General features: G+C 37.3%; 1 protein-coding gene across 1 annotated transcript in view; it reads left to right on the top strand.

Annotated features, from left to right (window-relative positions):
- Positions 1–14,999, top strand: part of LOC103896180 (sodium channel protein type 5 subunit alpha-like) — a gene marked incomplete at its 3' end in the record, with an annotated part of 51,864 nt that overhangs the window by 741 nt on the left and 36,124 nt on the right. The window contains 1 exon segment of the mRNA XM_019471178.1: positions 8,397–8,439. Coding sequence (XP_019326723.1) covers positions 8,397–8,439 — 43 coding nt within the window.

The following is a 14,999-nucleotide window of genomic DNA, read 5'->3' as shown; positions in this document are numbered from 1 at the left end:
CGGAGGGGGCGGGGCCGGAGGAGGGGGCGGGGCTAGCGTTCCCGCCCTGCCCCCGGCCTCCGCCATGTTCTCCGCGGAGTTACTTCTCCGCAGTCCTTTCCCGGGAAGGTTCGGAGCCGCGTCCTGGCCCGTACTGCAGCCTACGGGGTGTCGTCTTCCCTCCCTGCGGTGCCCCAGGGGCCGTGTTTTTCCCCGGCAGGCCAGGCCTGCGGCGTGTGAGGTCACTTGTCCCCCTCTGGAGGGCTCCGCTCGGGGCTGAGGCGTTCAGGCAAGGCTGGTGCTGGGTGCCAGCCCTGAGGCACTCCAGGTCAAAGCCTGAGGCAGGGTGCGGTAGGGAGTGCTTCTGAGGTGCTGGGGGCTTTACACGTGCCCTTTTAGTGCCCAGGTCCACCCCCTTCTCTTTAAGGGTCTGTGGTGGGGGACAAATGCTTAAAAGCGAGATCCTGCCTTGCCTCTTGTTTGAGGCTGCCCCGCTGAGCGGATAGCAAAGACTTCAACTGCCTTGCCCAGAGGACCAGGGAAGATGGTATTATTTTGTCTGATGAAAAAGGATACCTGAAAATGATTGCATGATGGTATTTTGTATGACTTTTCCAGAGGTGCTCCCCCCCCGCCCCTCAACTCCCAAATGTCTTTTTGGCACTTTATTAATGCAGAAAGTGTTCAGCTGCAGCAGTGACCATGTTCTGGGTGAGGATCTGTGTGAAGTGGACAGGACTGTCTTCTTGGGACATCTTTTTGTTACACTTGTTACTTCATTATGGTAGAACAGTAAAGATGCTAATAGTTTATTAGTGAAAAAAAAAAATACCGTGAGAGAAAAAAATGTGTAAAGGGATAAGGAAAAAAAGATACATTCAGGTATTCACATCCTTGTTTGATGCTGGTTGTAACCATAAGTAGAAGACATAATGGCCTTTTACTTCTGCTAATTTAAACTTTGCTTATTTTGACACAGATCACATTTTCTAGCATTGTCGAGTGCACAATGTCCTCATCATAATTGCAAGTGGAGTGTATGATTCTTAAGAGATCTGCCTTGACCAAAGTCCTTCCTTAACTGCAGTATTTCTACTATTTTATCTTGTTGCAGCAGTGGGAAGCATATGATTTAAGGCATCTCCTAAGACAAATGTGAAATGCATTTGTTGTTTAATAAATTGCATTTTTTTCAAAGATAAAATTAAGGGGGTTTTTTGTTCAGAGTTTAATTGTGTACTGGCTTCAGGCTAATGGTAACTATCCGTGTTTCAGATGCTGTTATGCATAAAGTATGTAATTTTATTGGATTCTGAACTCGAAAAGAATGAGGCAGTGTGAAGTTTTCTCTGTAAGTAAATACTGACCAAAGTGCCTTACTACATTTCAGTATGCGTTAGTCCATTAAGAGGTTGATGACTTCTTTTCAAACACAATTTTCATGCATACTTTAAAGTCATTTCTTGTTTTCTCTTAGAGATACTGAAATTCTGATATTTTTGTTTTATTCTTTGATAAAAGGAAATAATAATTTCATTCATAAACCTAATCATCATTTCATTATCCATAATCACCAACGGATTATTCATTTAGTAAAGTTAATGTTGTGTCTTCAAGGGCAGTCATCATCTTTTGTACGTTTGATTTAAAGTGGATTTTTTTTTAACAGACAGAACCTTTTTTTTTACATTATGCAATTTAAAAATTGCTTTTCCTCTTTTTTTGTGCATCAAAGAACTTTTTAAGGATAGTTGCTGCTATTAATATATATAATACAGTGTTTCTTCAACCTTTCAGATCAACAATTCATTACTTGAAGGAGAAAAAAATTACAGTGATCCCTTCGTATCCCGGAATCGTTGTGGTTGGAAGGGATCTCTGGAGATCGCCTAGGCCAACAAAGATCATATTTACTGAGGGCTGCTAAAAACATGAGTATTATAATAGTGATAATTTTCTGTTTTCTGTGTGTATGTTTATCAAGCCTGAACTAAAGACAATGTTACGCAAAAACTATTGTAGGTAAGGTTTTCTTTGTTATGCAGTAAATCTTTCAGCCTTTCATCATGTTTGTGTTGTTTTAGGAAAGTGGTAAGATGATCTAGTTTACAATGTTAGTTGTTTGCTTTTGGTTTTGGAAGAGAAGGAACATGATGTGTGTATGAGTCCGGGGATTATTTTTCAACTTCCATGAAAATCTGATCATCTTTGGCTAAACTGTGAATTTCTGAGAACACCAGAGTGAGCAAACAGCTGTTGAGCCAAAAAGGAAGTGGTGGAGAACTGAACAGGTCTCAGGAGTGAAGCCAGGATGTTGAGGTAAGGGGAGAAGTAAGGATGGAAATGCCTGGAATGTAAGTGTTTGATGGGTGAATAATCTTTGTAATAAGTAAGAGTATAAAGATGATATTTCCTTAATAGTAGTAGGTTCGAGAATGCTATAGAATTTCCCAGCTTCTTCTGTCTGCTGCTCCATTCCCTCTTTGTGAGGTTTGACAGTCACAGCATTCAAAGTAAATGTTAAAAGGATTTAGAAATACGCTTTAAGAATGATTTGGAGCCTGAGAAGTATGAATTATGATGTGAGGTTCAGATGGATTTTGTCTACAGAAGAGAAGATGGAAGGAAACGTGATAGCAGTTTTCAAATAATTAAGAAGAAATGTGGAATAAACTCATATTCATGTCCTTGATAAGTGAAACAAGAAGTAACAGGCTGAGAGTGCAGTTCAGGAAATTCAGATGAAGCACAAGAAAAACCTTTTTTGGCAGTGAGAATAGTGAAGCACTAGAATACGTTGCATCTGAAGGTTCTGGAGTCACCATCTGTTGTAATAAGAGACTAAACAAGTATCTCCAGGAATTACATCAGTAGAGTTGATGCTGTTTTGGGCTAAAGTGTGAACTAGTCGGCTTTAGGACATCACTTCCGATGCCATTTTTTAAAATATAATTATAGAACTACAAGTAGAAAATGCTTTTCATAAACAAAGACCTCTTTAATCCTCCAGGAAAAGCTGTAATAGGTTCTGTAGTTGGGATGAGAGCTACGTAAATTCAAGATATGAAGAAGACCTGCATTTTAAGACCAGCTAATCACTGAAAAAAATCCCCAAAGGACATGGTAGATTCTACATAGCTTGAAACCAAAAGTGTTGTAGCCTATCTATAATTTATGGTCATGACTCAGATGTAACTGTTTGAAATTACTGTATTTAGTCTGTATTTTACGGGATGTGAAACTTGGTGATCTTAAATCCTATTTAATTTTATTGTGTGACAGTTTTCCTGGAATATCATATTCTACGTGTCTGCATAAGCAAGACATTCAAGTAATACAGTCTACTGTTTTAGACTCCTTCATGTCCAAAACCTGCTGTAAAAGCCACAAAAATACATTCACAGAACAATGTACAATGAGCACAGTCTTTGCTGTGATTCTCTGGAAATGGTGTGCCTGTAGCTGCCTCGTGCTGCTGGATTAAGCCCTGAAAAGTTGCAGAATATCATCCGGAATAAAGCTGTGATTTTAGACGACAATCAGGCGGATGCCCAGATCTTCTGGGTTGGCTTTTTTTTTTTTTTGCACTGTTTACAATGAGGGAATATTTGTAGAAATCTAATGAAAAATACTGCAAATGAGTTTACAGCCGCTCTGGTTTTGACTGCTGGATGAGGCGTTAGTTTCTCCACTGGCACAGAGGAGTGAGAGAGAGTTCCTTGAGTCACTAAGGCAGTTGGCATGTCTGAGCGTCTATCACAACCGGGCCATGTATGAGCAAAGGGCTCTGCAGATAGCGGTAGCAAAACAGTGACTACACATACATTCTTAATGACTGCCATTTCGTGTAAGTAGGAGATACGGAACCAGCGTGATGGCAACTGGAAGCAAAGAAAGAAACTAAATTTTCAAGCCATTTTGATAAATCGGATACCCCAGCTAGCTAGAGAGGAGGGACAGGCAGAGCTGAAATCCGGGAGGCTTTGGAGAAAGGAGATAAATCATTTCATCATTAACTTTGTTTTAAATTTGCTTCCTTGCATTAATCTAACTATTAAATACTGTATTCTAGTTCACTAGCATGTATGGTTGGTTGGTTTGGTTTTAGTTTGTAAAGCTGTTTGGTATTACATAATTTTTACAAGTTGCATTCTTGACATGTTGAAGTTTAGACTTTAATCTTACAGGGAGCTACAGTAAGAAATAGGTTTGAAACCAAATGGCTCGGTCTTTGCTAGTGCTCTTGCGTTTGTCATTTCATGGTTGTGTTTGGAGCCATGCAACAAAAGGTGAGACTTCAAGAATAAACTGTGTTAGCATGATTGCATCAGAAATGCTGGAAATCTTTCAGAGATTGTAGTAGCAATATTTTGCATGCTCTTAGCATCTTACTTTTGAGAAATATAAAATGCTTCAAAGATACTGTTTTTCAGAATACTAAGAAGAAACAGATGGAATAACTTGAACTTCAGGCACTGAGCTAATTTTCAGACTTACTCAGTGTACATTAGGTCATTAGGCAGAAAGCTGCTTTGTGTACCAATGCGTTTAATGTGTACTTCCCATAAAAGCTATTTCCTGTTATTCTGTAAAGCCAATTAGCTATTTACCAAATAGCAAATTTCACGTCTGTGTGATTTCTTACTTCATCGTGCAGCATGAAAAAAGGGAAATGGAAATCATATAAATTATTATCTCGATAAATACATCATGTACTTTATACTATTAGATTCTCTTCTAAGAGGGATTGGGCCACACCTTTAGCTTATCTCAGAGATACTTATTAGCCAGAACCCCTCGTTTTTTCTGTGACAGAGTCATGCCTTTAGATATTTTGTATAATATAGTAGTTTGTGTGTGGGGGTTTTGGTTTTATTATATATGTAATACTTAGTTATTCTGCATTCCAAGTAAAGCAAAGAAGATGTATTTCCCCACTACTTTTCTTTTTGCCTGCTGTCCCATATTACTCTTGTTCCGGGGATATAATATTTTGTAAGAGACATTCCTGGAATCTCATCTAGGTCTTGAAATTAAGGAGAGTCCCGAAGCTTCTGGCTAGCAGCTGAATTAATTCAGCCCATGATGGATGCATTTGAGTTTGCATTGCAATAAATGTGTGTGCATTATTTAGAGATAGCTCTTAATGTGATATGTCAGAGGTTATAGTATTTCTCAGATTGTGGGCATGCCTCTTTCCCTGTCTGCCAGTTTAGGTTACAGGCAGGAGGGAGGATCGCAAATTCTCTGAAGTCGCAGCTGTAGTAAACAGAAATCTCTGCAAATAATTTTCATTGCAAGTGTATCCGATGAAATGCTTGAATTACCAAGGAGAATGAAATTTTATTGCTGAGCAATGAACTGCCTCCATTACATAAACTTGTAAGAAATATCATTTATGAGCTGTAAGCATCAGGGTTAATAACTGTTACACTGCTCCAAATATGTGTTATAAAGTAATATTGTCCTATGAAAATCTGCTATCAATTCTCAAACTGTGTACGTATGTATATAGAGCTAGGTGGGGATTAGAAAACGAAGGGCTGATGTAATCAAACACTAATGATTTTGAGTATTTGAGAAGGCCATAAGTGTTCACAAGTTGTTTTGGTACTTAATCGTCCATCCTATTAAATACGTGTGCCCCTTTTTTGGTCCACATTTGACTTTTGTTTGTTGGATTGAAGAGCCATCCACTATTAAAGCTCTCATTTGTCTGTAAGTCCTTATGATGTGATCAAGTCAGGTCTCCGCTTCTTATTTGGATGACCGAGTACTATGGGAACTATCGCTGAATTCGCTGACTGCTTTATTCTGTACCACATTTTTCAAAGATACTTACCTGAAGGACATAACCAAGATGGTTTTGATTAGCTTGTTTTCCTTTTAAACACACAAGCTTGTTTCCCCAAAAGACTCTAAAGATCTATACACGGAATGGGAAGTGTACTTAGTTTTTTGCTCTATTTGGCATTAGTGCCTTGTCATCAGTGCGGTCATCGGGGGGACCATATTCATGCAGTTATATCTGTGTGTTCCGTGTTGCTGTCATGTGGCTGTCCTGCAAAAGGTCAGCTGAAGGGCCATTGCACCAAAAGCAGAACGACTTTCCCAGGCACTGATCAGTGATAATTCTGCTGCGAGCAGAGGCAAGGAAACCATGTAGTTCACGCTCTGAAAATTTGTGTGTAGTGCTGTTGCAGATTTGAGGGCTTAAGAGAAAACCAGATTCTTAATGTAGAAAAACTAGGATTTTCTACTGAGAAATTCTGTCTGTCATGATATCACTCATGCAGGTTTACCAAATTTCAGAACGTTGCATTTATGAGGAGGAACTGTTTATTTTTAACTCTAAAGTTACTTGGAAAACTTTTTTCATTGCATGTGGTAGGGAGGCAAAAATAACAGCTGATTTCTGTTAATATCTGCTTTTTGCTATGATTGTGATTTGTGTTTATTTTTATTATGCCCAAAAGAGACGTCCTCTATTCATGTGGTGTTGCTGTCTTTAAAGAAACTAAAAATACACCATGCCTGTGCTCCATCTGACATGATTTCTATTCCTTGCTCTCCAGAGATGGAGATTTTGCCTTCAGGAGAGTATTTTGACGTCTGTGTTCATACCTATTTGCTGTTACGTGCACAGTTGAATTTTCTGTGTTTTGTGGGGGTTTCTGTGTGAAACAGTGGTTTGCATTTGCTGATGCTAATGGAGGATCATCGGCATCACTGTGTTTGTCTCAGAATCACTTGTGGTCAGTGTCAGCTAATGGGCACCAGAAGGTGCTAATAAGCTCCGCAATTAGCAGTCGTGATTTGTCTCTGTAAGAATCTTAACCTAAATTAAAACAATTAAAAGGTACTTTATATCACATTCAATAGCATTCTTCATCAGTGGTTGCCACGATCTAGTTACATATTGTATGACTTTGTTTTGCAGGATCCATTTCTTGAAAATATGGAATGTCTTTCTCAGGCTCGAGTAGTTTTCCTTCCAGCTATTATGGTTGAAGTTACTAGATGTTTTTAGCGTGTAAGTAAAGTAATGTTGATTTTTCCATTGAATTTTTGATAAATGTGTTTGTTTTCTCTCTGTAAAACACTTTTTTACTCCAACTTTCTGTCCATGAGTGTTGTATGACTAATAGCGAGGCTATTGAATAGGTCAGTGTACAAATTGCAGAGTTAGATTTACAGATACATCAGTTGACGATAGTGACTTACTTGAAAATGAAGTTCCATTCCCTCTTGTATCTGTCTGGTATCTTGTGTACATCTTGTAATTCTAGCCATTTATAGACATAGTATCTTAAAGATACAGACGTATCTTAAAGGGAGATGTATTAGAAGGATTAGGTTTTCAATGATCTGAATTTCAGACTTCTCACGTATAGTAGGGGGTCCTTGGTCAGTGAGCTATTGAGGGAAGGTCCCAATCAGATAGGAAAAGGAGGGAAATCATGCTGAATTTGTTAGGAACTTAAATAGCAGTCTCCTTCCTATAAATGGGAAAAACAGGAAGAGAAACCTTGTATGAACCCTTTTCCCTCTAAGACAGAGGCACATGTTGTGTGTCTATTATCCCGCTGAATATAGGAGGCACAGATTTCTAGGATTATACCACAGAGTATTTCTCAGTAGATAGAAGCTAGCAGACGAGGCAGCTGGATAGAATTTGAGGATAAGAGGGTCATGCAGTGTGCATGAACTGTCAGATGCCTTGATATCTTTAATGACCGTATTTATCTGATCGGTAATTTAAAGCAGCATCTAGTGTTTAGAGTTATGGCACAGTCACAAGGTACATTTAATTATGCAAAAATCTGTTTTTTCAGCTCTTGACATCTGCACACTCTTAGTCATTAGACTAATGGTGGTGTGCTAATGCTACCAAGAAAAAAATACTTTTCTTGTGCTCTGGCAATAAAAAGGAAAAAGAAGAGTGCTATACTTTGCAGTTAATGGAAGAGACAGGTCCATGTCAAGAACATAGTAACTAAATTAAGCAGAGTTAGTCATTTTTATAATGAACATTATCTTTTTGTTGTTAAACTTCAGCTTTTTTTTTCTTTTTTTCATTATACTGAGGAATAATGAATGAAACTGCGAAGAAAACAATGTTCTTACTATGAAGCTAGTTTTCTGCCTCCTCCCCCTCCCTTTAAGAAACTGCCTTCCTAATAGGAGAAAGTAAATTTCACATAGTAACACAAGCAAAGTTACTTGTCTGAAAGTTTTGCTCTTAGCTGCAAGTCCTAAGGCTATCTTTTAACAGCTACAGATAAAAATCTTGTTGTTTTCCATGCCTTCCTCTTTTCTGATTGTCGATATTACAGCGTGCAAAAAGGGCAGAAGGAGTGCAACTCTTTTCGCTCCTTTGAGTTCTGTCTTTACTCCCTGTGCCCCATTTTTCACAGGGACAGATTGATGAAGAAGATACGGCAGAAAAAATACGTCCAGGTAAGGATCTTTTTTGTTTTTAGTGATAGTAGCTGGTACAGCATTATAAACATGGCCTCTTTCTGACTGTAACAGATATACTGCCATTATGGAATGATGCTTTACTGATCTTTAAAATTCTGCTCGCCTAATTGAACTTGTCTTGAGAACATGCTATTGCTTTCTGGAAAAATAACTTACACTGGAACATAAAATGGCTTATTGTTGTTTGCATCACAGAACACTTAGCGTCTTTATTTCTTTAAAACCGTCTTTAGTTGTTTCCTTTGCTGATGATACCTATCAAGCAAAGTGTTTGTTTTTCTGTTTGCATGCATTAGGGCTGCCTGGCTTTTAAGGACAGAGTAGTTCCTTCAGTAGAATTCTTCCTGCAAAACCCATAGTAACTCTTATCGTCAGGAAAGATGACAGGAAAGATTTAGAAGCAACCCAAGAAAGAGTAAAAAAATTTTTGGACAGTAATGGGTTCTGTTGATGTAACTGTAAAAGAAATAACTGTACTTAGCAATAGGGCTTACCATTAATTTATACCTGTTACTGTCCAATACCTGTTGCTAGGAGGCTTTATACATAACTTTTATTTAAATAAATATAAGCGATTTCAGATACGAGGATAAATGTTGTGGTTTTTATTTTGCTCAAACAAGGTTTGTATGTTTTAACAGAAGTTATGGCATAATGTGATACTGAATGTATTTTGGGCTCTGATCTTGTATGTATGAGATAGTATATTTTACTCTGAGATTTTGTCTTTATAAGGCACAATGAACATACATCATAGCCTGGGAATAATAAAAAATAGAGATTAAGGAATGAAAAAACAGTAATATGTAACTCGAATTTCTAACCAAAAACTTTTAACAGAGGGCAAAATTTGTGCCGATATTTAACGTATGCTGGAAAATTCATCTGGTTAAAACCTCAGAATGAAATGTGAAACAGGACAGCTTTTGCTTTTATAGATTTTTACATATATATTTGATTGAACCAAAAAACCTCTTTGTTTTTAAAAAATGTAACTGATTTCAGCAGAAAGAAAAGAATTGATTAATATTTAGGTGATTATTCTTCAGAAGTATCACCCTCATACTTTTTCCTTTTTTACAGTGTTTCCAGTGAGATCACAAAATTTCATTTATTGCTGTTAGAAGAGCAACCAAGCTCCTCCCTCCGTTCCTCCCCCAGGCATCCCAATACAAAAGAAAACTTTCTGCATGGGAGCTAGCTAGGTACATAGGATGTTCTTTTGAACAGAATGGTGAAGGTGAGAAAATGCAGACTTTCTGCCTCTTTGAAGATACAAGCTAGCCGAAATTAGCTTAAGAAATCAGTGTGAAGGTTTTTTGTTTTGAAAGGGATGTTGTAAGTATTTTGGTTTTGCTAAATATTTGTATACTGTGAGAAATTTCAATTGCTGATTTTCTTAATTTAGATCTATGTATGTTTGATCAAAATATTCAAGAATATATGTTTACATATGTGTATATATATGTAAAAAATATGTGCACACATGCTTTTAGGTGTGGTTTTATTTTAGGTACAGGTAGCATGTACATAAGAAAATGTGCCTTTAATGTAGAATTACTTTTTTGCTGTAAACATGCAGCTCTTCCTTTAGTTTACATGTGGCAGTGTAACATTTTACTAAACATTAAAATATTTCTCATATTAATTACTGACTACTTTTTGTCTTGTTGGTTTGTTATATTGGCTTATGCACAGTAGTCTTCAAGCTGGCTTCAGTACTACCTAATCTGAGCTGTACTTATCTTGAGATAGTGGAATTTCTTTACCTACACAAATCTGGAACGTTTTTCTCACAAAAATGCTGGTGAGGGATTTTTTTCAGGATGTTTAAGTAACGCACAGTCTAGCCTATTGCATACATTTCTGATTTTGGAGGCAATGAGTGAATAGATTTTATTATATTATATTGATATTGTGAATAGCTTTTTATATTACATCTGGTTTAAGAAAAAAACACCGGCAGATATTTATCCAAACACAAAGTTTTTGTTGGCGGGGGCGGGAGGGAGTGGGGGACAAAGTGCTAGGTGGAAGAAATGGCCATGTATTTTAGAGACAGGAGTAGTCCAATAAAATGTCCAAGTTTGATTTTAGAAAGGACTAAAATAAATCTGTTAAATCTGTTAATTAATATTGGTAGTTAAATAGAAGAAAATGGTGATCAGAGAGCAGAAGTGTTTTCTCTTTATTGGAACTGAGTAGGTGATAGCTTTTTACAAGGTGTCGTACAACACAGAAAAGAGAGAATTCCTAGCCTATTTCATAAGGTGAAGCTGTGAGCTGCTTTCTCATTTTTTTCTTTTTCCAGATGAACAGTGGTGCACCTGTTTCAAAAATATTTGAGCTACGTATAAAAAATAGTGTGTTTATTCCTTTTTTAATCATCTTTTTTGTGGAATATAAGTTATTTTTAATAATGGGGATTCATTACAGTATACATATCTAGTGCATCCGTGGTGATGATGAACTTGGAGATGCTTATAATATTCAGAGTTTTCAGATCAGTGTTTCCTGTTGTATATAGTGAACTGATTGAATGTAAAGTTTAAAATCTGAAATAGCTAATGCAGACCATTGTTTTTGCTCACATCTGGTTCTGCTCTTGTGGGTCACACAGGAACGTGACTCTAGAGTGTTAGAGGTCTCTGCTTAACAGCAAGGAAAGTTTTGGCAGCTATGGAATGATTCAGTGCAAGATCGATAGCTATATTTAGGTGTCTAAATGCAGCTCCCTGTCTGTGATCTAGATGTTTAAACTCCCATTACAGTCAGTGGAGATTTAGTTAATGTTGTCACTGGAGTTTTAGATGATTTTAAAGTATCTGTCTCCCTTTGGTCATTTGACTGTCTCTACAGCCTTGATTGACTATACATATCACTAGATACCCACTGACTGTAATGGGAGTTAGGATGACTTGTTCACATGCAGGACCTCAACAAAGATGTCTTTATCCACAGACTGCATCCATCCATAACATCTTTGTGTTTCTGTATATCTGGCCTAAGTGTTAATACAAATTTGTATATTTTTAAGATACTAAAAAGGCTACTAATTTTGCTGATAGAGCTGAAAAGGCCACTTGGTTCCATGAACCAAAATTGAATGTGATGGATGCACTTAAGTGTAGTTAAGTACTCCTTCATGAAATACTTGGAAATATCTGGTTCTGGATGTTTTGTTATTATCATTGTCTGAACTGTGTATAAGATGTATTAAAATTTGATTTTGCAACTGCCCGCTTAAAATGAGTTTTCACAAATACACAGATAGGTCAAAACAAGCTTTTTGGAAATACTGTGGATAAGCACTGAAAAAGGAACAGGGCTCTGACTAGAGGGCCATGGTTTAGTGGGCATGGTGGTGTTGGGTTGACGGTTGGACTTGATGATCTTAGAGGTCTTTTCCAACTTTAATGATTCTATGATTCTAGAGCATAGATTTTAATAACTCCAGTCCTACGGTGGTGAATCTCATGGTAAGTATTGCTACATGTTTTATTCTTTTTTTTTTTTTACTTATTCATTTTAAGATACTTCTTGACCTATGTTAAGCATATAGTTATTTGATTTTGTGCTTTCAAACAAAATCCTACCGTGGGGACACATTTTTATTCTTTATTCCCATGTGAAAGAGTCTATTAAATACATACTAAAACCAAACTAAATGGATAGTTTACCCTTTATTTTTTCAGATCCAGGTGCACACAGGAAATATTCAGTGGGTGGCTATTGACAAGGGAGCGGATAGAAATAATTTGAGACTCAGAATTGGTTATTATACATGCTAGAACTAGATTGAAACACAAATAAGGACATCTTTCTATATATGTTCCTACTAGTTTTCCTATCTTATATTTGGGAAACTCCTCCTCAAAAAATGCCCCTTCCTGACTTTGATAGTGTTTTGCTGAGCAGTTCTATTAGTTTAAATTACAAGGGAGCGGATAGAAATAATTTGAGACTCAGAATTGGTTATTATACATGCTAGAACTAGATTGAAACACAAATAAGGACATCTTTCTATATATGTTCCTACTAGTTTTCCTATCTTATATTTGGGAAACTCCTCCTCAAAAAATGCCCCTTCCTGACTTTGATAGTGTTTTGCTGAGCAGTTCTATTAGTTTAAATTCCTCTCTTACGGACTGCTGAATATCTTACGGTCAATAGTTTGATTGTTGTTACCTTGCTGCATATAAAAGGAACTCTACATGTTTACATAGCCTGTATTGGAAATTAACAGATCTGGACTCTAGCCTTGTATTTGCCTTCAGCAGCATGCTTTAGGTAGTGTATTGTCAGAATTTTCCCAGACTAACTTGTATTTACACACCCAAGTTTGTTTTCCCAGGTTCTAGAAGAAATCCCATTCAGGGATTAAGTGCTTTAGCTTACTTCTGGGAACACTTGTTCTGTAGCTTCCCTCCCAGAGTCATTTACTAGGGAGACTTTTCTATCCAATGCGAAGACTGAAATTATTTCTAAGGGTAACACTTTACTTTAGTGTCTTGACTTAAAAAATCAGCTAGTTCAGCAGCATATGATGAGGTGGCTGAGTTTAGCTGAGCTTCAGGAATTTCAAGTAGTTACTGTCTTTTCAAAATTTTTTAGTCATCTGTATCACAAGGATTTTTTTCAGTCACATCTTCTTAGCTTCCTTTTTCCTAACCTAAGTCACAATCTATAAATGCTTGGCAGTTGATGAAAGGCCAAAAAGCCTGTTGTTCCATGTGAGCCCAAGCACACTGCTGGTACAGGTCTTCCGAGGCAATCCTCTCACGTTGTCCATGAATGTTTGTTCAATTATGACTTCTAGTCACTGCTGCTGAAGGGAATGTGTAAGGTTTTTTTGCTCTTGACCACTGCTTTTGACAGATTCAGCCTTCATTTTTTTTAAAATTCCGAAATCCTTAATACTAAAACAATGTTTGTATTAACTAAAACCATTTTCTTTGCTTCATTTATTACAGTCAATGTAGTTACCTAAAAGCTCAGTCTCTCTGTTGTCCTTAAAACTGCTTTGAAGATTAATTTTATCTTCTTAGAATTATCAAAAATAGAAAAAAAAGAACATGTTGATTTTCACTTTATCTTTTGAGCTTTCCATTGGAAGTGGGTCTGTGTGGTTTTGCAAAGTAACAGTTCTTTGATTATATTCTTTCAGTTTGTTACCATGGTAAATTTTGATCTCTGCGTTGTGGTCCCTGATCAGATCTGAACTTGCTTGTAAAGTCCCAGAGGAGGAAAAAAAAAAAAACAACCCAAATCCCCTAAACCAAAACAAAATCATTGCACAATCATTCTGGCTACATGCATTTGCATATTCTTTTTAAAGAAATATATCTATGTTTTTAAAGAAGAGAGCTGTAATTAGAAGAGAATATTGATTCTCTGTCATGGGCCACATGTGAGCTCACAAAACTGAAGCGGCACAGCTGGACCTCAGGCAATCAAAAATGCAGAGTGTTTTAAAGACTAGTTGGTGACCAAAAGTGTTTATTAGATGGGAGCAATTGGTTTTGACATGAGTCACAAAGGGCGAGTCATCCTGTAATGGGTCAAAATTTTCTTTATCTTTTGTGGATGAGAACTGCAGTCATGTAAATTGCTGTCATCTACAAGTAATGTGGTAAATTCGGGCCAGAAGTCATTAGTAACTGATTACTTACAGTGATTTGCCTTAAGTCACTTCAGTGCTGCTCACTACCTTGCCACCCTTCCCCTTTGTCAGTGATTTAAGCTCAAGCAGAATAATTGAAAATAAATTCTTGAAGGTACTCTGCTAATCCCCAGAAGAATTGCAATATTTGTGACTATGTCAGAAGGTGAATTTGCTTCCTCGTATTTACCTTTCCCCAGGCTGGTATGGGAGGCAGAATTGACCCATACCTGTCAGCATGAATAAACAAGGCAATGACTCGGATCAAAATCCGAGTAGTTAATAGTAATTAAATTTGTTTCCTCTGATGTGTATGAAAGAGTAGTTATTAAACAAATAGACATAACCAAGATCTCCAGAAACAGCAGGCACTCTAGTGCAGAGCTACAAAATATTAAGACACCTGTAAAATTCTAGGAGAGTCTAATCTTCCTATTGACATGCAGTTGTGAGGAGTGCAGTACCAGATTTACTTGATTATTTGGTTGGTAGTAGTCCTTGATGGTGTCTTTAGGTTGTTTTAAATTCTGCATAACAGTCAGTGGGTATGGAGCTTCACGAGCGTTGATCAGTGGTCAAATCACCTCCTAGTGAAGTTTGTTTGGAGGAAGTGCAGGTCCCTGGCTTTTCTAAGCACATAGAACAGGGGTGGTCACAAGCAGAATTAAGCATGGCAGCTATCCCAGTTCTGTCACTGGTGTTACTGCAATTTTTTGAGAACTGCTTACTAAATGATTCTTAATTACCAAGTCTTGGTGTGAAAGTATGCAGGAGTCATTGTCAGCAAAGTTAGTGAAATAATACCAAGCAGCACACTATGCTTTGTAGTGTGATGCATCATACCTTTTGTACGCTTGTGGTAAGTCATGTCAAG

The sequence above is a fragment of the Aptenodytes forsteri genome, unplaced genomic scaffold (genome assembly GCF_000699145.1).
Source record: "Aptenodytes forsteri isolate BGI_AS27 unplaced genomic scaffold, ASM69914v1 Scaffold80, whole genome shotgun sequence".
In the NCBI taxonomy this organism is placed as follows: domain Eukaryota; kingdom Metazoa; phylum Chordata; class Aves; order Sphenisciformes; family Spheniscidae; genus Aptenodytes; species Aptenodytes forsteri.
This window is presented reverse-complemented; position numbering and strand designations above follow the sequence as displayed.